The 26,687-nt window shown below is 44.0% G+C and overlaps 1 protein-coding gene across 3 annotated transcripts in view; it reads right to left on the bottom strand.

Moving 5' to 3' along the window:
- HMCN1 (hemicentin 1) overlaps positions 1-26,687 on the bottom strand; it is a 1,072,092-nt gene that overhangs the window by 937,973 nt on the left and 107,432 nt on the right. For all 3 annotated transcript variants that reach the window (XM_063940215.1, XM_063940214.1, XM_063940213.1), the window contains 3 exons: positions 16,471-16,541; positions 4,392-4,550; positions 2,082-2,204 (listed from right to left, as the gene is read on the bottom strand). In XM_063940215.1, the coding sequence (XP_063796285.1) occupies positions 2,082-2,204; positions 4,392-4,529 (261 nt within the window). In that variant the 5' untranslated portion in view covers positions 4,530-4,550; positions 16,471-16,541. The remainder of the gene's footprint in view (positions 1-2,081; positions 2,205-4,391; positions 4,551-16,470; positions 16,542-26,687) is intronic.

Genomic DNA, 26,687 nt, shown 5'->3' with positions numbered 1-26,687 from the left:
GCATAAGGTGGGAAAAGTACTTTAAGTATATTTGCCTTGATGTAAGTATTTGACATGGTAGTGTTTGTATCCCCTATGGCCCTGGTATTTGTGCTTTAAGTGCATTGTCATCTTAGTTTAGAAAGTTTTCTTTGTTTTGTGATGACATTATGTGTCTGAGCACATCTAAAACACAGATCCCTAACCCTAGGGGGTTCATGCTAAACAGGTTCATGCTGAAAGCACAAGGGTTCCTTCCAATATCCATGTCTGGTGGATGTTCAGATAATAAATACTTCCCTTGGCACTACTGATCAGCCATGTACTGCTTGGGTATGCTGATGATTGTATATATGATAGTAGATCAACAATTACAGCATACAGTTGGCTGACAGAGCATGCTTCCACCTATCAACTACAAGCACCCGAGCCCACTGGATCCTTTAGTACATCAGGAAAACAATACTGGACAATAAAAATACTAACAAAATAATTTATTTTAAAAAATAACTAAATAAGTGCCAGACTACCGAAGCAGCTTACGACTGGTAGAGCTGGCTGAGACCAGTGATAGACCAGGAAAAAAAAATATAGAAAACTAACTTTTACTGTTATATAGCCCCAACCCTTACAAGCAAAAGGTGTTGGTACTGTACAGTAGGAGCTCTTCTGACACCTCCTGCTTAAAACTCAAAAAGTCAGAAGGATTGTGAGGCACCGCTTTCATGGTCTGTATTTATACAGAAAATCAAGATCAAGTGAGTGTTTGCCCATCAGCTTTTTCTAAAGGGAGGGAACCCACTTTTTTTTTTTTTTTGCAGGGGCAAATACCCTGCAATGAACAGTCTTGGGCTATGTGAGTTTATGAAAGAAGGTACCTTTAGTAGTGTCACTGAGCCAGCATGTTATGTCCTAGCTCTGGTAGAAGCATTTGCAGGGAGGGACCTCGCTGTTTCTCCAGCTGTCCCTACCACTGATTAAAGCTCAAGTACATGAACATACCTTTACTATACATGACCTTTGTTAATACACACTTTCCCTCCCCAAATCTAAGTGACCCCTAAAATGAACAAACTTATAATAAAGACCATCTTAATATTCCCTCACTCTCCTCAATTATGCAAGCTATAAATAAAGTAATAATTACTGATGTGATTGGTCCTAAAGCGTTAGTAGGCTTGACATATTCCTCTGCCCCCATATGCACTTCCATCTTCATGACGTATGCACTTTAGTTAAGGAAGGCTCACACTAAATAATTATTTTCACTATTTAACAAACATTCTCCTTGGTGCTACAAAAGCTCTGTATTTTATAAAATGTTGCTTTCTGTGAGCTTTCGTGAACATTTAATTTATTGAAGTTTCTTCAATTTTTCATAAACAGACAAAATATTCCACTAAACATTTTCTTTCAGTATAAACACAAAATGAAAAAATGACAGATGGTCTGTTCCCCCTAAGAATTCTCTCTTAACATTTATTCTGTTTACAGTGCCACTGCTTTGAATTCCAAGCCATATGTTTCTCTACATTTTGTTTCAAACAAAAATTATATACTGTAAATTCATGTTAATTTGCAAATATACTGTATTTTTGTATATTATCTCTGTGTGTGCTGTATTAAGTAACAGATTAATTATAAACAGACAATCATGTTGAGTGTCTCTACTGAATGTCTTTGTGAACGTTTTAAAGCCAAACATAATATGGATCCAAAAAAGTGACAAGAAGGAAAAAAGTACATCAGAGAACCCATCAGCATAAGCATAAGGCCCCCATTTATTAAGTCTTGGAGAGTGATAAATAGCACAGGGATAAAGTACCAACCAATCAGCTCCAAACTGCCATGTTACAGGCTGTGTTTGAAAAATGACAGGAGCTGATTGGTTGGTACTTTATCACCGTGCTATTTATCACTCTCCAAGACTTGGTAAATCTTGGCCTAAATATCCTATTACACTATTTACCCCTTCAGAAACGTATGTGATTAATAATGTTATATACAACATTGGTTTCTGGTGTAGATATCTGTGCTTGTTAGACATTGTTTATTGATGTTGTGAAAGATTGAATATTTTGGCATTAGTAAATGATTATTACCTCATTAACTTGCTTCTTGTCCAGGTGAAATACTTGGCCAGAGCTAGTAGAAGCAATTTCTTCATATATCTTATAACCCACATGACTTCTGTCATCGCAGTCTCCAGTTAGCACAAACACAACCTGGCAGAGTACAGAGTGAATGTCTGTTCATTGTAGTAGTTTTCTTTAATTGAAAATAAATGAAAGTCTTGGACAGGACAGTCGTTATTTGGAAAGTTATATACAGGTTGTCAAAGTCAAAAATATTACACACACACACACACACACACACACACACACACACGTATAAACTGTAAACAGAGTGGCCTCTGTTCGTGTGCATTGCCGCCGTGCGTATGCATACACGCATGCTACGTACCCAGGCCTTGCGTATTAACGCATGCAAGAGTATATACGGTAGCAAACGCATTCGCACAGAAAAGCCACAAAGACATTTTCATTACTTTATTCATATAGTGCAAAATTCACACATAGTCCCCATACACATTGTCAGCAACTTACATACACTTAAAAGGTAAAACAACAGAGCTATTCAGCTTTACATGGTGTGAGAGGATGGAGCAAGGTTAGGTCTAAGTGTTTGGTATCCAGATGTACAGTATTTTGTGATCTACATTCCAGTTGCTATTTGCAGTTTATCACATAGATATACGCAGAATTGTAATATTCGCAAACTGCTGTAATACTGTACTCATGATATTCGGCGGGAACCCAGTGGCGAACATCTGCAAGTACACCTGGACCAAGTATCGCTCATTCATTCAAACCAACCTATGACCCCTCATGTACTGTAAATTATTTGCCCTCTGACCTATGAAAGAAGAGCTTACAGTTCCCATTGTACTGTATTTGGACACATTGTATAAAAGAGAGGCCTCCTGACCAGGCTCAGTCTCTATTCTCTGAAGGTCATCTTGCTAAGACTGACTGAGTCCTGGATCCAGATGCACTCGCGATTTAAACATCTGTATTATTGGCTGTAGCTCTTCTCTGTATATTGTTGTATCTTTTACCTGTATAACATATATATATATATATATATTTTAAGTAAATACTGTTGATGCTTTGGACCACAACATTTCATTTAACTACTGGTGTCACATTCCGTTCTTGTTTGGGGTAAGGTGTTTTCAGCCACACGTGTCGCTGTATTGTGCGCATAACGTGTCGGCGCGTATACGCAGCCTATATACACACTTTAGAGGTTATATGCATATGATTAACGGCCGCAGCGGCTGAACCACAGTGTTATAAGGTATTGCTTTTCCTTGTAATTTAAACAAACTTAACAAGGTTATAGGAGGTACTAGATTTATAATGTAGTAAAGATATCAAACTATTACATAATTGTGGCACACCACTAACAATATTCAGTCTTCATAACATAAACCCAGACTATTTACTTTATTATTAACAAATGACAGGAAAACTGTTTTAGGAAACTTATCATTATGAGCCACACTATATGAGTATAAAGTGTTGATATAAAATGATTATCCTGCAAAGCTCTGGAAAATGTTAACAATATCACCCAAACATATGTTAACATTAACATATCACCCAAACGTATAAATATCAAGCAAACAGACCAGATTTTAGGAATATTGACACCTGGTCGGAGGGGGGGGGGGGGGGGGCGTGGTCATAGGGTCTGAGAGTCAGGAAGTGAGAGATTTTGTGTGAGTTTTCCAGCTTTTTTACATGGCACCCCAGATTGATTTTGCCATGTAAAGGTATGCCACTTAAAAAAAACCCACAGGAAAACTCACACAAAGGGGGAGATGTACTAAGCAGTGATAGAATAGGAGAAGTGAGCCAGTAGAGAAGTTGCCCAACTAATCAGCATTGATATATCATTTATAATTCTCATACTATAAAAGCATACAGAGCAGCTGATTGGTTGTCATGGCCAACTTTTCCACTGGCTCACTTCTCCACTTGCTTGCCTTGGGCAACTTCTCCTCTGGCTCACTTCTCTCACTTTCTGATTCTCACACCCTATTACATTCCCCCCAAAGAGTTTATTTCTCTGCTCATTTATAGTTACACACATCCAGGAGCTCTATGGTCAATAGGAACCTTGTGGTGGTTTGATGCACTTTATATTTAGAGGACTATGGTGTATATTCTACAGAGCATTGCCATTATAAATCTGGTACATTATCATGCATACACTAGCAGTATTTTCTGTGTATTTTTATTGAGGGGCCTCTCTATGCACTCTCACCCCTAAGCATGGAGTCCTACCACTGCATTCCCACGGCGGGCAATTCATGTCCCAGTCTGACACTGTCCATAGTTACTTACTTGTGACTGCTTCTGTTGTATCAACTGTAGGACATCATTAGCAAGATGGTAATCCTTAGATCTTGCATCAGTAAAAACATAAATAAAAGATCCAGGTAGAGATATTTCCAGAGCAATTTTAATAGCTCCAACGCTCATCTCTGGACAATCACCACCTCCCTGTATTGCAAAAAATGCATGAATAACACTAAAAGCTAAAGTAATAACAAAGTATATTCCACCACTTGAATGCAGTATATATGTGTGTGTGTGTGTGTGTGTACACAGTACTGTAGTTATCCTAACATAATCATAACACTGGTATAAATTCCTGAGCAGATTTGGCTAGGCAGCTTTTGCCTCTTGATCTGCTGTAATACAATGGGGTTGATGTATCAAGCAGTGAAAACAGTGGAGAAATGGATCAGTGGAGAAGTTTCCCACAGCAACCAATCAGCTTTGAGGAAGCATTTATCAAGTACATTCTATAAAATGATAGGTAGATGCTGATTGGTTGTTATGATAACTTTTCCACTGGTCCACTTCTCCACTCTACACTGCTTCAAATATTAGCCACAATATATTTAATTTTGATTTGGTTTATGGGGGTTATTCAGAGTTGTTAGCAAACCAAAAAAGCACACTATTGGGCAAAACCATGTACACTGCAGGTGGAGCAGATGTAACATGTGCAGAGAGATTTAGAGGTAGGTGGGTGTGTTAAAACTGAAGTCTAAATTGCAGTATAAGCAGACAGAATTTACCCTGCACAGAAACAATATAACCCATCCAAATCTAAATCTCTCTGCACATGTTACATCTGCCCCACCTGCAGTGCAACATGGTTTTGCCCAATTGCTAATTTATGTAATTTGTCATTCTTATATAAATATCTATTTGATATGTAACAGAACATTTCTCTAATGTAAGCTAGACTATGGGGTAAATGTAATAGGGTGCGAGAAGCCATAGATGTTGGAGAATGAAGCTTGGTTTTGCCTTGTAAATGATTCCAGTTTTCAAAATATGGGCATTCTCGCAAAAACTACTGCACCTCTGGCTTCTCGCACCCTAGAACATTTATTTCTACAGTACTTGTTGTTTTTTCTATAACATAAAAACCAAACACTTATGATATCATTATTGGTGAGACATTTAAAGATAAATGACTTAAGTTGTTTTTATTACTTAATCAAACTTATTATTAAGACTTAATAAGTAGCAATAAAATAGCTGTTAATGATACAGTCTATTCCTTTTGAAGCTCTGTGGTATGTCTTCAAAAACACATTTTCAAAGGAGCAAACAAAAAACAAATGTTAGCAGTCCCATTATCTCAATGCAGAAAGCAATTTACAAACATTTTATCTAACACACTTCAAATGAAATATACACAAGCCAGCAGATTGTTCACTTCAAAAGTCTACCTGTTGTTACTGATTGTAAGAAACTAGAAATAATCATTCTTATTTATATATGTATACGGTGGTTTAAACAGTTTTTGCCACCTTCTTGATTTCTTCTATTTTTGCTTATTTGTCACACTTGATCATTTCAGATCTTCAAACAAAATTGCATATAATACTACCTAAGTAAATACAAAATAATTTCTTTAAATGATCAGGTCATTTACTAAAGGAATAAAGTCATCCAACACCAACAAACCCTGTGTAAAAATAGGATTTTAATTACCTACCGGTAAATCCTTTTCTCGTAGTCCGTAGAGGATACTGGGGTCCATTTAGTACCATGGCGTATAGACGGGTCCACTAGGAGCCATGGGCACTTTTAGAATTTGACAGAGTGGGCTGGCTTCTCCCTCTATGCCCCTCCTACCAGACTCAGTCTAGTAAACTATGCCCGAGGAGACGGACATACTTTTGAGAGAAGGATAGATAAGGATAGTAGTGAGATGGGTGTGGTTCATCAAATCGACAGTATCTAGGTCGACAATGTTTAGGTCGACCACTGTAGGTCGAGAGTCACTAGGTCGACATGGATGGAAGGTCGACAGGGTTTCTAGGTCGACATGTGCTAGGTCGACAGGTCTAAAGGTCGACATGATGATTATTATTTTTTGTGTAGTTTTCTTCGTAGTGTGACCGGGATCCCAAATTAGTGCACCGCATCCGCTCGCCATGCTTCGGGCATGGTGCCTTCGCTCCGCTACCGCTTCGCTCGGCACAGATTACCGTTCCAATCGTAGTCCACGTGGATCGCTAAGTATGAAAAAATAAAAAAAAATAAAAAAAATTGAAAAACTCATGTCGACATTTAGACCTGTCGACCTAGCACATGTCGACCTAGAAACCCTGTCGACCTTCCATCCATGTTGACCTAGTGACTGTCGACCTATAGTGGTCGACCTAAACATTGTCGACCTAGATACTGTCGATCTTCAGACCGGATCCCGGTGATATACCAAACCAGCACACACAAACAAGAGGAAAGCCAATCTAACCGAACTTCAAACAGGAACAGCAATGGCTGAACCATAATTTTTTAACCAAGTAACATTGCAGGAAGAACAAAGCACTGGGCGGGCACCCAGTGTCCTCTATGGACTACGAGAAAAAGATTTACTTGTAGGTAATTAAAATCCTATTTTCTTGTTGTAGAACTTAGCAAACGTGTTCGAACCTGACCAAGTAGCTGCTCGGCAGAGCTGTAAAGTCGAGACACCCCGGGCAGTATCCCAGGCAGAACCCACCAACCTAGTAGAGTGGGCCTGTACAGATTTTGGACATGGCAATCCTGCCATGGAATAAGCATGCTGGATAGTAAGTCTGATCCAGCGTGAAATAGTCTGCTTTGAAGCAGGACACCCAATTTTATTGGGATCATAAAGAACAAACAGCGAGTCCGTTTTTCTGTGATGAGCTGTTCTCTTCACATACACCTTCAAAGCCCTCACAACATCCAAAGACTGTGAAGTAGCAAAAGTATCGGTGACAACCACAATAGGTTGGTTGATGTGAAACGCAGACAACACTTTAGGAAGAAATTGCTGACGAGGTCTGAGTTCAGCTCTGTCCTCATGGAAAATTAAATAGGGACTTTTATGAGACAAAGCCCCCCAACTCCGACACATGTCTTGCTGAAGCCAAGGCAAACCGTGTGACGGTCTTCCACGTAAGATATTTTATGTCCACCTCCTGTAGCGGTTCAAACCAGTCCAAATGGAGGAACTGCAGCACCACTTTGAGATCCGAAGGTGCCGTGGGAGGCACAAAGGGAGGTTGGATGTGCAGAACACCTTTCAAGAACATCTGGACCTCAGGGAGAGAAGCCAAATGTTTCTGAAAGAAAATGGACTAGGCCTAAATCTGGACTTTTAAGGAACCCAAGTGAAGGCCCACATCCACACCTGCCTGCAGAAAAAGCAGGAAATGTCCCAGATGAAATTCCACTGCAGAATAATTTCTGCTCTCACACCAAAGACGTATTTCTTCCAAATATGATGGTAATGCTTAGACGTTACCCCCTTCCTGGCTTGGATCATAGTCGGGATAACCTTGTAGGGGTTCCCTCTCCTGGCTAGAATCAGCCGTTCAACTTCCATGCCATCAAACATAGCCATGGTAAGTCCTGATAGACGAACGGGCCCTGTTGCAGAAGATCCTCCCAAAGAGGTAGAGGCCACAGATCTTCGAGGAGCATCTCCAGATGGTCCGCATACCAGGCCCTTTTTGGCCAGTACAGAGCAATGAGAATTGCTTGAACCTTTTCCCTTTTTATTCTCTTTAGAATTCTTGGGATCAGAGGAAGTGGAGGAAACATGTACAGCATCTGATAGACCCATGGAGTTGTCAGGACGTCTACTGCCACCGCTTGTGGGTCTCTCAACCTGGAACAATATTGCTTGAGCTTCTTGTTGAGACGAGAGGCCATCATGTCGATCAGTGGATATCCCCATCGACTTCCGGGTGAAGGCCCCACTTTCCCGGGTGCAGGTCGTGTCTGCTGAGGAAGCCTGCTTCCCAGTTGTCTACTCCCGGAATGAAGACCGCTGACAACGCCACAGCATTTATTTCTGCCCAGAGGATAATTCTCAACACCTCTGACATCGCTGCTCTGCTCTTTGTTCCGCCCTGTCGGTTTATGTACATCACTGCCGTCACATTGTACGACCCGAATGGCCCGATCTTGAAGAAAATGTGAGGCCTGCAGAAAGGCGTTGTATATGGTCCTGATCACCAATGCCTTTTCCAACAGAAGGAACACTTTCTGCTACTCCATGTCCAGTATCATTCCCAGGAATGGGAGCCTCCTTGGTGGCTCTAGGTGAGATTTCAGAAGGTTCAGAATCCACCTGTGATCCTGGAGGAGTTTGGATGAGAGACCAATGCTGTCCAGCAACCTTTCCCTGGACGGTGCTTTTATCAGGAGATCGTCCAGATACGGAATTATGTTCACTCCCTGTTTGCGGAGTGGAAAAATCATTTCTGCCTTGGTGAACACTCTCGGTGCCGTGGAGAGACCAAATGGCAGGGCCCTGAACTGGAAGTGACAGTCCTGCAGTGCAAACTTTAGATAAGCCTGATGAGGGGGCTAGATTGGAATGTGATGGTACGCATCCTTGATATTCAGAGACACTAGGAATTCTCCCTCCTCCAGACCTGAGATTACCATTCTCAGAGACTCCTTCTTGAATTTGAACACTCGTAAGTATGGGTTCAAAGACTTGAGGTTCAGAATCAGTCTTACCGAACCGTCTGGTTTCGGTACTGCGAACAAGTTGGAATACTACCCCTTGTTGAGCAGATGAGGTGAAACTGGAACAATGACTTGAGTCTGTACCAGTTTTTGGATGGCATGCTGTAAAGTTATATTTGCCTCCTGTGAAACTGGCAAGCCTGATTTGAAGAATTTGTGAGGTGGGAGATTTTGGAACTCCAGTCTGCAGCCCTGGGAAATTAGATCTATAACCCAGGGATCCTGGCACGAACTTGACCAGATCTGACTGAAGAATTGTAGTCGGGCTCCCACCTGACAGCTTTCCAGGCATTGCGGTCCACCGTCATGCTGAAGTCTTTGAGGAAGCAGAGTCTGAGCTCTGTTCCTGAGTACTTGCAGTTGCTGGCTTGCGTGGTTTACCTCTTGCGCCGCTGGAGGATGTAGAAGCACCTCTGGATTTGCCCTTGAACTTGGCCGTCCGAAAGGACTGCAGCTTAGAAGCTGTATAAGTCTTCTTGGCTGGGGGTCTGCGGAAGAAAGATACGTAGACTTACCCGCAGTAGCTGTGGAGATCCATTTGTCTAGTTCATCTCCAAACAAGGCCTCTCCCGTGAATGATAGGCCTTCCACGCCTTTGCTGGAGTCCGCGTCGGCAGTCCACTGGCGTAGCCACAAGCACCTGCGTGCCGACACTGCCATTGCGGTGGTACATGCGTTAAGCAAGCCTATCTATTTTATGGCTTCCACCATAAAGTTCACAGAGTCCTGTATATGCTGTAGGAGTAAAACAACATCCCCCCTAGACAAGGAATCGAATCCCTCAATTAGGTTACCTAACCATTTTGCAATGGATTTTGTGATCCATGCACATGCTCTTTGGGCCACCGCAGCAGCTGTGTACAATGATTTGAGTGTAGTCTCAATTTTACGATAAGCAGTATCTATTAGGGAGGCTGCACCAGGAACAGGCAATGACATTTTTCGTGACAGCCTAGAGGAGGCATGTCCAAACTGCGGCCCTCCAGCTGTTGTGAAACTACACATCCCAGCATGCCCAGACACAGTTTTGCTGTCAAAGAATGCTAATGCTGTGTCAGGGCATGCTGGGATGTGTAGTTTCTCAACAGCTGGAGGGCTGCAGTTTGGACATGCCTGGCCTAGAGACTGATGCGTCCACTATCGGTGGATTTTACCATTTTTCCTATCCTCCAGAGGAAAGGGAAAACATGAGAGCAACCTTTTAGGGATCTGAAATTTCTTATCAGGATTAACCCATGGTTCTTCAAACAGGGTATTCAATTCCTTTGACACAGGAAAAGTGACTGAGGACTTTTTTTTTACATTAAAATAAGATTCCTCACACTACTCTGGCACCTAATCAGGAATATGCAGAACATCTCTGATAGCTTCTATAAGAGCCTTTGTTCCCCATCCCCCCCCCCCACCCAAGTCTATTACCGCATTCAGATCGCAAATGCCGGATCCCACCCGGTAAAAGAAACGTGTACTTACCGGGTGGGATCCGGCATTTGCTCCCCTCTGCTGGCTTTCCGACCCGGCAATATACCGGGTCGGTTGCCATAGCAGCGGGGGGGCGCAGCAGCAGCAGGGGCGGGGGTGGAGGCGATGCTGGGAGATGAGCTCATCTCCTGCGCCGCCTCTCCCTATGCTGTGAATGGGAACCGTGTCGCATCGACGCGGCTCCCATTCACACTGCACCTGACCCGGTATTCAACCCGGGTATAATCCTTCTTTTATACCGGGTTGAATTACCGGGTCAGGCGACCCGCTAATTCCGGCAGAGTGCTTTCACATCGCACACTGACCCGTGTCGACACGGCAATATGCCGTGTCGATACCGGGTTATTTGTGCGATGTGAAAGGGGTATATCTCACCCTCATCCAAGTCTGACCCTTCAACGTCAGAGTTAGACTGCAGGATATGGGACAGAGATCGCTTTTGCAGACACATGAGAGGGGATTGAGACGCTGTTTTGGGGACTGAGTCTCTGCACCTAAACTCATCCACAGTCTGTTTTACGTATTGAGTCTCTTTCTCATTGCGGGACAATTTTGTAGAAAGAGTAGAGGTCATTCCTTTCAGAGAATTAACCCACTCTGGTTCAGCCCCGCTATTCTGTGAACACTAAGTACCCAGTAGGGAGCCCCCTGGTGAAGAGTAACACTCCGCTGTACAAGAAACACACTCTTTGCCTGACATAATGTAAATGTGACAGCACACACACACACACACACACACACACACACACACGAAAAGGTTAAGCACAATTAACCCACAAAGAGCCCTTCAGGGAGACACAGAGTTGTTTGGAGCCAGCCCCCACCGCACCCTTACCGCTAATGCCAAGCTTAGTCGGGTCGCAGACTAAGTACCCTGATAGGGGACTTACTACACTAGTAATCGCTCCCCCCCTACTATGACCCCCTGGTACCGCTGAGGTAATTTGGAGTCACACTGGAGGAGCTGTGCATCCCTGTCCTGTCAGCGTCTGTGTCCACTGCAGAGTGAAAATGGCGCTGGTGAGCTGCTGGATCCTCTCATAGTGAAGCCCCGCCCCTTCAATGGCGCATGGTCTTCCTGCTTTTTTTTTTATACTGGCTGAGGAATTTGGTGCTTAAAATGGACAGAAACCATTTTGAGGCTGTGTTGCCAGTATGGGTACCATGTACAGTGTACTGAGACGCAGTTGTGTACTGTGTCTGGTGGCGCATTCCTCCCCGTTTAGAAGCCGTGCGTCTCCGTACCCTTGTGCCGCCATAATGGCCGGTGCCCCGCTAACCGAGACGCTGTCTCAGTCAGTACTCACCACTCTTCATTTTTCTGGCTCTGGTAGGGGTGGCGGCGTGCTGCAGGAATGTACGCTTGCCGTGGTGGGGCTTGCGAATAGTTCCCTCAGGAGCTCAATGTCCTGTCAGCGGGGAATGGGACCATTAACCCTTCAAGAGGTTGGGCCATATCCAGAGGCATATCTAAGGGGGGTCGAGCAGGGCATATGCAGAGGGGGGCACCACCGGCCAGGGCATCATGCTCACCCGTCCCCGCTACATACTTCCTGACACTCCCGCCTCCCGTTTCCCCAGCCAGTCTGCCACGGAGAGTGCCTCCGATCCCCCAGACCCATGTTAAATCTGGGTCCCGCTCCCCCATCTCCCCCTCGGCAGCAACAGTGGTTCCCCCCTTCCTTGGCAGCAGCAGCAGCAGCGGTTCCCTCCTCCCCTCTGCTACAGCAGCGGTTCCCTCCCCCCCTGGGCGGCAGCAACAGCAGCAATTCTCCCAGCCCCCTCGGCGGAAGAAGAAGCAGCAGCAGTGGTCCCCCCCCCCCTCGGCGGCGGCAGCAGCAGCGGTCCCCCCTTGGTGGCAGAAGAAGCAGCAACGGTCGCCCCTCCTCTTCCCGCCCCTGCACATTTGAAGCAGCGGGCACTGAGATATCTACGATGGGGAGTGTTAGGAGAACTGGCCAGGCAAGGAGAGCTATGGCAGGAAGATTGAGCTTGGAGGTGGCTGGAGAAGGAGTGTCTGGTCCCAAGGTGAGTGTGTGGTACTACCCACAGCGTATGTGTGTGCATAGTCTGGAATTGGCCCCTGTGTAACTGTAGGCTGGCAATTACCCATGTATGTGTGTGTAGGGTGTCCGTGACCCGTGTGTGTGTGTGTGTGTGTGTGTGTGTGTGTGTAGGGTGGCGATGGTGTGCTGAGTGACAACACGGGATAGGTGATGGTGTGCTGAGTGACAACACAGGGGGTAGGTGATGGTGTGCTGAGTGACGACACAGGGGATAGGTGATGTTGTGCTGAGAGGCGATACGGGGTAGGTGATGGTGTGCTGAGTGACGACACAGGGGGTAGGTGATGGTGTGCTGAGTGACGACACAAGGGGTAGGTGATGGTGTGCTGAGTGACAACACGGGATAGGTGATGGTGTGCTGAGTGACGACACAGGGGGAAGTTGATGGTGTGCTGAGTGATGACACAGGGGGTAGGTGATGGTGTGCTGAGTGACGACATGGATAGGTGATGGTGTACTGAGTGACGACACAGGGGGTAGGTGATGGTGTGCTGAGTGATGACACGGGATAGGTGATGGTGTGCTGAGTGACGACACGGGATAGGTGATGGTGTGCTGAGTAACAACAAGGGATAGGTGATGGTGTGCTGAGTGACGACACGAGATAGGCGATGGTGTGCTGAGAGACGACAGTGGGGTAAGGGGATGGTGTGCTGAGTGACGAGACAGGGGGTAGTTGATGGTGTGCTGAGTGATGACACAGGAGGTAGGTGATGGCGTGCTGAGTGACGACACAGGGGGTAAGTGATGGCGTGCTGAATGACGACACGGGGTAGGTGATGATGTGCTGAGTGACGACACAGGGGATTGGTGATGGTGTGGCTGAGAGATGCCCTGGACTTGTTACGCCTCTGGCCGTATCCCCCCTAAGTCCCACGAAGCAGGCAGGCTGGTGCCAATCAGCCCTGCCTGAAAATAACAAACATATAAAATAAATGCAGAAAACTTTTCAGGAGCTTTCTTCGGCGTGACCAGCTCCTCCGGGCACATTTTCTAAACTGAGTTTGGTAGGAGGGGCATAGAGGGAGGATCCAGCCCACACTATCAAATTCTTAAAGTGTGAAATTCTCCTAGTGGACCCGTCTGTACCCCATGGTACTAAACGGACCCCAGAATCCTCTAGGACGTAAGAGAAATAGTAATTACTCATTCAACCAATAAATAAAAATGAACTGATAAATAGATACTATTACACTAGACGCAATCAGGCTTGATTACTACCAGCCCTGCTAAATCTAAACATCACTTAAATAGACCCTTTGCAATAATGTGAAGTTGACTAAAAGATCTCAACAAGCAACACAGTATGCTGTGATCAAATAAATTCCAAAAGAGATGAGACAGAAGGTTATTTAATTATATAAGTCTGGAAAGGGTTACAAAGCCATTTCTAAGGTTCTAGGGGGTATATTTATTAAGCTCCCGATTTTGACCGAGTTGGTGTTTTTTCTTCAAAGTGCCATCTCGGGAATTTACTAAACACAAATCTCGGCAGTGATGAGGGCATTCGTATTTTTTTTGAAGGCAAAGAAAAAAAATACGAATGAATACACCATCGGTCAAACACGCCTGTTATTTTATAAACTCGGTAATTTACTAAAAACTCAAATTCACAATCACTGCCGGCAATAGCCAAACACTGCCGTGAAAAAATACAAATCGTAAAAAAAAGCAGTTTTCAAACAGACCTGCTTTTTTTTACCGTGTTCTGATAGGCATGCACGGATCTGTGAGATCCGTGCATGTTTATCAGTGGGAAGGGGTGGGAAAGAGTTAAAAATCAGGAAAAAAAATTGCGTGGGGTCCCCCCTCCTAAGCCTAACCAGCCTCGGGCTCTTTGAGCCGGTGCTGGTTGTAAAAATACAGGGAAAAAATTGACAGGGGTTCCCCTATATTTTAACAACCAGCACCGGGCTCTGCGCCTGGTGCAAAAAATACGGGGGACAAAAGACGTAGGGGTCCCCCGTATTTTTAACACCAGCACCGGGCTCCACTAGTCAGCGAAATAATGCCACAGCCGGGGGACACTTTTATATTGGTCCCTGAGGCCCTGGCATTAAATCACCAACTAGTCACCCCTGGCCGGGGTACCCTGGAGGAGTGGGGACCCCTTAAATCAAGGGGTCCCCCCCCTCCAGCCACCCAAAGACCAGGGGTGAAGCCCGAGGCTGTCCCCCCCATCCGAGGGCGGCGGATGGGAGGCTGATAGTCTTTTGTTTAAAAAAAAGAATATTGTTTTTTTGCAGCAGAACTACAAGTCCCAGCAAGCCTCCCCCGCAAGCTGGTACTTGGAGAACCACAAGTACCAGCATGCAGGGGGGAAATGGGCCCGCTGGTACCTGTAGTTCTACTACAAAAAAATACCCAAATAAAAATAAAACACACACACCTTGATAGTAAAATTTTATTAAACATACATGCACACTTACATTCATACATACTTACCTATGTTGACACGAAGCAGTCGGTCCTCTTCTCCAGTAGAATCCACGGGGTACCTGCAAATAAAAATTATACTCACAAAAAATCCAGGGTACATCGGTCCTCTCCTTTAAGTTTGTAATCCAGGGACTTGGCAAAATAAAAAAACGGATTACCCGGACCACGCACTGAAAGGGGATCCATGTTTACACATGGATCCCCTTTCCCCGACTGGTGGGACCCCCGTGACTGCTGTCAAAGAGGGTCCCTTCAGCCAATCAGGGAGCTCCACGTCATGGCACTCTCCTGATTGGCTGTGCGCGCCTGAGCTGTCAGTCAGGCTGCGCACTGTAGATACAATGTAGCGCATAGGCGCTCCATTGTATCCAATGGTGGGAAATTTGCAGTATGCGGTAGACCGCGAGGTTAAGTGGGGTCACTCTTGTGGTTGGCCCCACTTAACCTCGCGGTCTACCGCAGACCGACATCGGAAAACACGACAATGCAGAATACGACAGCATAGTAAATGAGGTGTAAAAAACACAAAAAGTTGCACATTCACACATTCGATGTCATTCGTGTTTAATCTCCCTCCAAATCCCGACAATTACGAATCTTAGTAAATATACCCCCAGGACTCCAGCAAATCACAGTGAAAGCTATTGGAGAAAAGTTAGAACAGTGGTAAATCTTTCCAGGGCTGACCAGGGGGCATATTTACTAAAGTTCAAATTTCAGTTTTGAGGGATTTGGCATTCGATTTCCATTCGATTTTGCATTTGTAGATTTACTACAGACACAATCGAATGTCAAATTGAACATAAAACTGAATCCCGCTGAAATGCCAATCAAAATCGAATATCGCCAAAACATCAATGTTTAAATGATTATTACATTTAAATATTCTTAAATACTATTATTATTATTATTATTATTATTATTATTATATTATTATTAATAATAATAATAATAATAATAATATTCATTTAAATTAATAAAGTGTCTGTTTTTGTAAGTTTTTTCAGCTTGTCTATGCATATATGATTTCAATATACTTTCAGAGTGACAATGGCTTAGAGCTGAATCAAAACACCTGTTTATACTTGTGTTCCATGCTGCTGCTACAAAAAGGGATACTCAGCCCTTAAAAAGCCAAATAAAACCACAAATAAGTAGATCAGCCCATGGGAACAAATAAATAAAAATCAGATTTAATTAAAAAAGTATACAATATACATTCACTGGCTGGTGTTAGCATACAAATGTGGATATGGATATACAATACACCTCCCACAGACCTTGAGATTGAGCTCTTATAAATACTGCTCTTTTCTACCTGGATCAGGACACTCCCAAATGACACCACTCTGAAACAAATTTGGGGGATGAGGTTTTCATATTTTATTTTTACTAACCTGTACATAGAGTTCTTTAAGTTCATTCTGAAATTTCTCTGGATCTGTTGTGATCGTGACAGGACCAATTTCTAGAACAGAATTAACCATTGAAATGTCATTTAATGAATAAAGGGGGTAATTCCAAGTTGATCGCAGCAGGAATTTGGTTAGCAGTTGGGCAAAACCATGTGCACTGCAGGGGAGGCAGATATAACATGTGCAGAGAGAGTTAGATTTGGGTGTGGTGTGTTCAATCTGCAATCTAAATTGCAGTGTAAATATAAAGCAGACAGTATTTACCCTGCACAGAAACAAAATAACCTCCCAAATCTAACTGTCTCTGCACATGTTATATCTGCCTCTCCTGCAGTGCACATGGTTTTGCCCAATTGCTAACAAAGATCCTGCTGCGATCAACTCACAATTACCCCCAAAGATTGTTAAACATTCAGGTTCTTAACACATTGTTGGTTACTTTTCAAAGAAAAACTAAGAATAAAAAAAGCACAAATTGTGATTACCTGGATCATAACAAAACATTTTAAATATATTTTAAATCCCAATTATAAATGTGGAAATCATAGGAATTATTTTATCCTTTCATACTTTTATGTTTTGCCAATTTATTACTCAATAGCATCTGCATAAATGATCAAATAGATTGACCAATAAAATAGATGTTCCAGAACGTGACATAATGTATATCCAAATGGTAGGCATTCCCAATAACAAATACAATATATGGGAAGAGAAAGACGACATCTGTGTGCTCCGCACCCTGGTAAATAAAGTTTATTTGCCAGAGGCAGGGTGCTATAAGAAAATGGCTGCCACTGTCAAGCACACAGATCTTGTCACTACTTAATTATTTGCTCAGTGTGAGAGAGAAACAAATAATAAACGAGAGAAGCTGAGAGATGATGCGAGGGATGGTGGGAGAGAAAAAGAATGTGACAGAGAGCGTGAAAGTAGGGAATACTGGCACTGGCAGCAGGAGTAAAGGAAGGTGGGAGGAGAGAAAGAAGAAAATAGGGGACAGAGAAAGAGGGGAGGAATGGGACTGAGAGGACCTGTGGGATAGGGTTAGAGAGAAAGTGGTTGATTGGAGGCAAGATTTAAACTTCCATCAGTTAGTTGTTTCAGCTTGAATAGGTCTGCTATGATGGACAAATGAAACACAAACACATTTGCAATATCTGGGGGTCATTCTGAGATGATCGTAGCCCTGCAAAATTTTGCAGGGCTACGATCATGACAATAGACATGCAGGAAGACAATCAGCACAGGGCTATCCCGCCCCGCATGTCAGTGCCGGCCCCCCTGCAGAAGTGCAAATGCATCGCACAGCAGCAATGCTTTTGCACTTTAGGAGTAGCTCCTGGCCAGCGCAGCTTTAGCGTGCTGGCCGGTAGCTACTTGTCGCTCACCAGCTGGCAGCGGCTGCATGTGACGTCACGCAGCACCTGCGGCCCGCCCACCGCATGGTCTGGACACACCTGCGTTGGCCACACCGCGCCCACTAAACGATGGCCAAACGCCGCCAGTCCACCCCCCCACCCATCGACCGCCTCTGCCTGATTGACAGCTCAGCGCCGGCCATCAGCCATCTGGCATGACCCGGCGCACTGCGACACCGGCGCATGCGCAGTTCTGACCCGATCGCTGCACTGCGATAAACCTTTGGCACCTTTTAACATGAATATCACAAACAGGTCCCTGCAGATTTCACTTCAAATTGTGTATTTTGGATAATTTGCAGACAGGATAAATATAATTTACTGATTGATACAAAGATTATGGGCCTAATTTAGACCGGATTGCTGCAGCAAATTTGTTAGCAAATGGGCAAAACCATGTGCACTGCAGGAAAGGGGGAGGGGGGCAGATATAACATGTGCAGAGAGAGTTAGATTTGGGTGGGGTGTGTTCAAACTGAAATCTAAATTGCAGTGTACAAATAAAGCAGCCAGTATTTACCCTGCGCAGAAACAAAATAACTCATCCAAATCTAACTCTCTCTGCACATGTTATATCTGCCCCCCTGCAGTGCACATGGGGGATCATTCCGGGTTGATCGTAGCCCTGCTAAATTTTGCAGGGCTACGATCATGTCCATAGACATGCTGGGGGACGCCCAGCACAGGGCTATCCTGCCCCGCATGTCAGTGCCGCCCCCCCCCCCCCCAGCAGAAGTGCAAAAGCATCGCACAATGGAGATGCTTTTGCACTTTAGGAGTAGCTCCCGGCCAGCGCAGCTTCAGCGTGCTGGCCGGGAGCTACTCGTCACTCCCCGGCCCGCAGCAGCTGCGTGTGACGTCATGCAGCCGCTGCGACCTGCCCCCCGCATGGTCCGGCCACGCCAACAGCCAAACGCCAAAGTTTCGTTCCACCCCGCCCAGCGGCCGCCTCTGCCTGTGCATGTGCAGTTCTGACCCGATCGCACCGCTGCGATAATCTGCAGCGTGCGATCGGGTCAGAATGACCCCCTAGGTTTTAACCATTTGCTAACAAATTTGCTGCTGCGATCAGGTCTGAATTAGGCCCTATGTTGGGAATTCCACAGTATTCTGTATTTACCAACTTCTCTGCTCAAACATGTGGAGGACTGACTGGCTCTGTCTAATTAATTTCTCTTTATAATAGTAACACTGCTTTTCTTGCTTTTGCATCACACTGCATTTGAATTTGGATGTTCGAAGTAACATGCTGCTATTAGGGTCAAAAAAAGGGCAACTGCTGTAATTGTAATCCATCATGTACTGACTTTGCATATTGGCCCTCATTCCGAGTTGATCGCTCGCTAGCTGCCTTTAGAGCAGTGCAAACGCTAAGCCGCCGCCCTCTGGGAGTGTATCTTAGCTTAGCAGAAGTGCGACCGAAAGATTAGCAGAACTGCTCGGAAAAAAATTTCATGCCGTTTCAGAGTAGCTCCAGACCTACTCTTTCCTTTCGATCACGTCAGTCAGTTTACTTCCTGCTTTGACGTCACAAACACGCCCTGCGTTCGGCCAGCCACTCCCCCGTTTCCCCAGGCACGCCTGCGTATTTACCTGACACGTCTGCGCTTTTTAGCACACACCCCGGAAAAAGCTCAGTTACCTCCCAGAAACGCCCCTTTCCTGTCAATCACTCACCGATCAACACAGCAACTGAAAAGCGTCGCTATACCTTGTGTTAAACTGCATTGGCATTTGTGAAAGTACTTTGCATGTGCGCACTGCGTACCATGTGCATGCGTGAAATGCAGATTTTTAGCTTGATCGCTACGCTGCGAACAACGGCAGCTAGCGATCAACTCGGAATGACCAGCATTATCTCTTGCCTGTGTGGCTGAGTATGAAATAATCTTTACTACAAATGCCCTAGCCTGCAACCAAGTCATTTTATTAAAATATTTCACCACTTAGAATATTATAGAATGATTCCAAGGTCATTTTATAGCTACAAACTGACAATGAGATGATTAGATCAGACCCTAAAATACGATTTCCCAGTAATCATGCTAATCAATAAGATATCTTATATCACAGTAGAGTGTAAGTGTGATAAGGTTACAGCTGGTTTACATTTGCTACAGGTGGAGCCTAAACTGAGCTGGGCAATGTACTGTATGATGTCATATAAGTATTTGCTTTGAGGGGTTGGGTTCAGGAGACCGACAGTCAGGATGCCAGTGTCAGATTACCAATCCCGGCATCCCGACTGCCAAAATCCTGAGGGGGTGAAAGCCGTAGTCTGCGGCAGCTCCTACCTAATAGTGTCAGCAAAGCTGCCGGTACAATATATGCGGCATGCACACCAGCGATGGCCGGACTGTGCGTAATCCCTCAACTTCTGTGGACTGCTTCGGTTGCAGCCCATAGAAGCCGGCCAGGGCTGACAAGGCATGAAGTGGCCTCCTACAGGAAGTCACTGCCAGTCACAGTGAAGCCAGTGCAGGCAAGGACTACATCTGGCTTCACTGACATTGAGCTGGGTGGCGGATTTTACCTGGGGGTGCTGCAGTCCTGCAGACCGTAGGTAAAATCCACCACTGCACCAGTAGCTAACCCTAACCCTCCCACTAACCCTAACCCCCCCCCCCCCCCCCCCATTTTAACCCTAACCCTCTCCCACAGTCTAACCCTAACTTCCCCCAGATATTTACGCTCGGGATTCCAGCATTGACATTCTGACAGGTGTCAGGATTCCGGTGCAAGGTCTCCTGAGCGCCAGCATCCCGTACATCAGAATGCCAACTACATACCGCTATAGGATGTTTCATACATAGGGGTCTATTCATGAAGCAGTGAAAAAAGGTGAGTAGTGAGCCAGTGAAGAAGTTGCTCATGGCAAACAATCAGCATTGAAGTAACAGGTATCAAGTGCATTTTATAAAATTATAAGTAGTAGCTGATTGGTTGCTATGGGCAACTTCACCACTTGACACTTCTCCACTCTTTTCACTGTTTCATGAATAGACTCTATAGTTACCAACTTTCCAGCTTACAGAGCAATGCGAAAAGTCCCGGGGTTTGATGACGCAACGCCAATTGAATAGTGTTATTGTGGCCTCAGCCCTCACTTCACAATTATGTAAATGATGGCTTTAAACAGTTCACAATGATGTGGTCACTACACCACACTCCCTCCACCCAGCACTTCCCATATGGTTGTCACTCTAGGATAGTACCAGAGGGGAATTTACTAATGTTGGCAAGTATGATTTCATATTAGTTCACTGTTAATGTGAAGTTATAGAGTTACAAGCTAAAGGCATTTAATTGTAGGCTATGTATAAATAGACATAACTGTAATGCATACACTATTTGCTCTGCTCACATATTTTTGGGTGACATTTGGATTGCTTCCAATACATTAATATGTAGCCCCCTACTGTTTTCTTTTAAATTAAACACAAGATTCCTAAATTGTTTTCAAATGTACAATTTGTTTATTTTCATTTAAAAATCTTTTGCATTTCCGTACTCCAGAAAATGTAAACCAGTCAGTAAAATGCACATAGATCATTAGCTCACAGGAAATGGACAGGAATTTGTAGACATAGAAAGTAATGACTGCTCTAAATACTGCAATGCTCTCCTTAACCCATACAGTACCTGTACTCAGGATGGTTGTTTTGTCTAAAAGAAATCCATTAGATATTTGGCAAGAGTGACTAGTTGGAGGTTCTTAATGTAGCTTGCGTTCATTGGGGGTCATTCCAAGTTGTTCGCTCATTGCCGATTTTCGCTATACTGCGATTAGTCGCTTACTGCGCATGCGCAAGGTACGCAGAGCGCATACGCTTAGTTATTTTACTAAAAACTTAGCTGTTTTGCTGTGGCTTCTGCGGCGCTTTTCAGTCGCACTGGTGTTCGGTAAATGATTGACAGGAAAGGGTTGTTTCTGGGTGGTAACTCAGCGTTTTCCCGGCGTTGGCTAAAAAACGCAGGCGTGTCAGGGAAAAACGCGGGAGTGTCTGCAGAAACGGGGGAGTGGCTGGCCGAACGCAGGGCGTGTTTGTGACGTCAAACCAGGAACGAAACAGCTTGAGCTGATCGCAGTGTAGAAATAAGTCTCGAGCTACTCAGAAACTGCTAAGAATTTTCTATTCGCAATTCTGCTAATCTTTCGTTCGCAATTCTGCTATGCTAAGATACACTCCCAGAGGGCGGCGGCCTAGCGTGTGCAATACTGCTAAAAGCAGCTAGCGAGCGAACAACTCGGAATGACCCCCTTTGTACTTTATATCACTCTCATTAAACTAACTAAAATTATATAACAAATATCAAGCTGTAAAATGACTCCCACTCTTCCTTCCAAAATTATTACCCCTTAAAGTTAGTTGGGTTTAGTATTCTGTGTTTAGAAGCAAACAATGTTTCCAAGTAATTATGATCAAATCTCCCACAGTTAAGTTTGATATAAAATACTAAACTGATAAGAACTTATATGGAGATTAAACTCTTAAGAACTTGCAGTGTCATTATACATTTTGGTGAGATAGTGAATTGGGTGAAACAGAAAGATAAATGTGAACCTCAGGCTAAACAGCCAAATACAGAAAATATACAGAGTTGAAAAAAATGTCACATTTCTATTCTTCCCACCATAGTTGACATCAATAACCCTTTTACACTGCTGCAATAATCCAGGTTATTGTTAGGTCACCCAGGTCCAGTGACCCAGGAGTCCAACTTGGGTAGTGAGCAGGGTTGGACCCAGGAATGATCTAGGTAACAGGGCAGTGTAAATGAATGTGCCATGTGAGATGGGCAGTGATGATGCAGTTCATGTGGGCACTTGTTGAGGCTGGAGGAAAAAAAAATTCCGTAAGCAACGGAGGAAAGGGTTCTTTACTGTTAGGGCAATCAGGATTTGGAATTCCTTGCCAAAGAAAGTGGTAATGGTGGACTCTATAAATGCATTTAAAAAGGATTGGATGAATTTCTGATTGAAAGGATATCCAAGGTTACAACATTTAAATTATTGACGTTGTTAATTCGGGTGTAACAGGATTTATAGTTGTTAACTAGTCATAAAATCATTCTTCAGCAGGTACAGTAAAATCAATTCAACTTAATACAGAATACAGATTGAACACGATGGGCATTTTGCCTCTTTTCAACCTCAATTACTAGATTACAATTAGAGATGAGCGGGTTCGGTTTTACTCGGATTTACTCGGTTCTCAAAACGGCATTTTATTGGTTCACGGATGTCACGTGTTTTGAATAGCCAATAAGATGCCATTTTGAGAACCGAGTAAATCCGAGTAACACCGAACCCGCTCATCTCTAATTACTATATGGATGACCCAAATACTTCAACCTGGACCTCCCCATCCCCAGGTCTCACAGAGGCCAGGTGAGAATGTAAGTATATTTTGAGCATATATGTATTTCTGACAGTTGTCTTGAATCTCTAAATCACCTCCTGATCACAGATGATATCCAGCGTCAACCTCCTCCTTAAAAGCTGTATACCAATGCTGCTGGTTACAACCAAATCCTTAAACAAACAAGCCAAGAGCATCAACAAATTTACCAATCATCACCATGTTGAAAAAAATAAATTTTCAGCCACATTCAGACACATTTTGACTTATTCATAGTTGTCTTGCTTGGTCTAATCAAAATTTGTGCAATCTCACTGTGAGGAAATGAGAGGTCTGTGACAATTAATATAGTTATGCCTCATTTTCCACGTCAAATATGTACTTTTCATCCCAATAGCATGTCCCTGCTCACCACCAGATTGTGTTTAAATCAACCTTAATATTGTCAATATATGCAATTCTGTTATACTTTAGGTAATGGATTCACATTAGACCTAGTTTCCTATTGTTTACTAACACCACAGTGGACATTGAAAGGGTGAGTCATATAAGGTACCATTGTCCCTTTTTGTTTACTCCCCATTGTTTAACAGTAAGCTGGCAAGTCAGGGGGCTCACTGGCTGATGTAATAACCTTGATTAGAATATGTATTGTATTCCATTGCTTTAAGATCCTAAGACAAAGAAGTACACATCCCTGCAATATGAAGCTTCTGGGGGTATAAGTAGAGCTACCCAGAGAGCTGAAGGGAGATTCTTTTACCCTAGGCTAAGAAGTAATGTTCTGTCAGGGATCTGCTGTGGAACCCATTATATTGGATTTATCTGGGACTCTGTGTTGCTGGAATAGATTCTTGCCCCTAGACTAAAGGCCAGTACTGACGGGAGAGATGTGTGCTGAGCGATCTTAACACAGACCGCTCAGCACACATCTCTCCCCCCGCTCAGCACAGCGTGTTGTGTGCTGAGCGAGGGGAAGGGAAAGGGGGGCCACTCACTTTACACAGTGCTGAAGTGAGCGACCCGCTAGATTGAGCCTGCTTGCAGACTCAATCTAGCACCAGCGATAGCGATGCGCGGGGCCGCGCATTGCTATTGCTGGGGGGCATACACACGACAGATCCATGCTCAAAATTTAAGCAATCAAGTCAGATTGCTTAGATTTTAAACACAGATCTTTCCATGTGTACCCCCTTAAGAAGTCATGTTCTGTCAAGAGTTTGTAGTGTGAATTGTCATGTGGTATTGGATTACAGAAGTGTACTGAGCTGTTTATAAGCCATTCTATTCAATAAAGCACTGTTGGTTTTTTTATCTACCACTGTGCCTGAGTGATTTGGAACCCAGTATCTTCACACTCACCACATCAAAATATTTTCTTTCTTTCCTTTCTTTGGCAGTTTTGCAAACCACCTTTTCATATGGGTCTTATTATTATAAGGAAGACACCACACTCAAGCCAAAGGACCTTGCTTTTAGTCCTCTTTAGTAACCCTGGTATCACAATTAACAATATGAAAGCAGGTCATATGGAGGCCTGCAGTCGCTTCATAGAAACATAGAATTTGATGGCAGATAAGAACTACTTGGCCCATCGAGTCTGCCAATTTTTTATCTTTTGGTAACCTCAACCCAATTTGTTCCTTAGTTCTTTGTAAGGATATTCTTGATATACAGTATTTAAAAGTTTCTAACATGTCCCTCCTTTCTGTTCTCTGCTCCAAACTAAACATATTTAAGTATTTTAGTCTTTCCTGGTAAGTTTTGTGGTGTAGACCATGAACAATTTTATTTGTCTGTTTTGTACAGTCTTTAATGTATTTATACACACAGTCACATATACACACACCATCACATACAGATGAAGCCACGGTAAACATGGCCCCGTCTGCCACTAGGTGCACCCGGCAAGGCGCACCGCCGGGAATGAACGGGACGCATGTGTGTCGTAGACGTGCACGCGCCCCATTCAAAGTGAATGGGAGTGTCTCTGTACGCTTGCCAGCGTGCGGAGGTGCAGGCATGCTAGGCACGCCACAAGCTCCCGCCTGCGATGCAGCCACACTCAGTGAGCATGGCTCCATCTGTATATGCACACATAGCCACACAGAGCCACATATACTCACATAGTAACATAGTATCTAATGTTGAAAAAAGACAATTTGTCCATCGAGTTCAGCCTAATTTTGGTCTCCTATGCAGGATTATTTTGATCTAAATTTTGTCTGATGCTGATATCAGCCGCTGTGTTTTATTCCTCTTTTTATAGTACTATAGTGTGTGACTACGTACCATAACCCTGGATATCCTTATCCATTATGAATTTATTTATAATACAACTACGAAACTTATATACTGTTGCTGCCTCACATCATATATGAGATGGGTGTGTGCCTTTCTGTGATCTACTACAGCCTGCACCAACCCAGCAGTCTCCCCTCGCAGGCCCCTCTCTCAAACTCACCTCCTGTGGCTCCTCACACTACACCCCACCTCTCATGAACTACTGTATTGTTGCAGGAGATAGGCAGAATTGAGCAGGGCTGTCAGGAGGTGTTTTGTTCATATGTTTGTAAATCCAGTCATAAGGATACAGAGACATGTGAGTTCACTGCCGTGCTGTTTATTCCATCACCAACTCCAGACACACTGCACACTGGACCACCCACTTCCCAGCATCCCCCTGGTCCTAGGGACCATCACTGAAGATTCAGGCTTACACAGATTAGTAAGGGAGTGTCTACAAATATTAAGCATTCTAATACACTAACATCACATCCTCTTTTCTTTAAAGATAAGCCCTATACGCTTCAATGCAACAATTAACAACGTCATATTAAGAACATCATCTAACATGTTTCAATGAGTCTCTCAGGTCTGCGTATTTCCCTTTTGGGCCTTTCATACACAGTCTGTGTTTCATCGACCATGTTGGACCTTTCTAGAATCGTGGTTGGTTCACCATTATCAGGATCATCATACATGTCATATGAAGGGTATTCTTCAGTCATGTTGTCTTCATTATGGTTAGGTTGAGATCTTAAATCCACCCGATTTCTTCTTACTTCTGTTCCACACTCTGTACGTATAGTATAAGATCTTGGTGCTACTTGTGCTTGCACAATATCTTTCTGCACCCAAATACCTTTCTCGTGATCTCTGAGACGGACTTGGTCACCCGATTTTAGATCAGATAAGCTTTTTGTTCGTCTGTCATGGAACAGTTTCTGTTTCGCCTGTTGACGTTCCTTACTCAGTCTGACCAACGCTGAGATATGTGTATTAAGCAGTTCATCATGTATCAGGAGGTTTGCTCTAATCCTCTTTCCCATCAGCATTTGTGCAGGAGAAAGTCCATTCTGTAAAGGTTACTGCGGTAGATTAAAAGACTTTTGTAGAAATCTTCTTTACCTTC

Source organism: Pseudophryne corroboree, chromosome 9 (assembly GCF_028390025.1).
Source record: "Pseudophryne corroboree isolate aPseCor3 chromosome 9, aPseCor3.hap2, whole genome shotgun sequence".
NCBI classification, from domain to species: domain Eukaryota; kingdom Metazoa; phylum Chordata; class Amphibia; order Anura; family Myobatrachidae; genus Pseudophryne; species Pseudophryne corroboree.
Note: the sequence above shows the minus strand (reverse complement) of the source record. Positions and strands in the feature narration are given on the sequence as shown.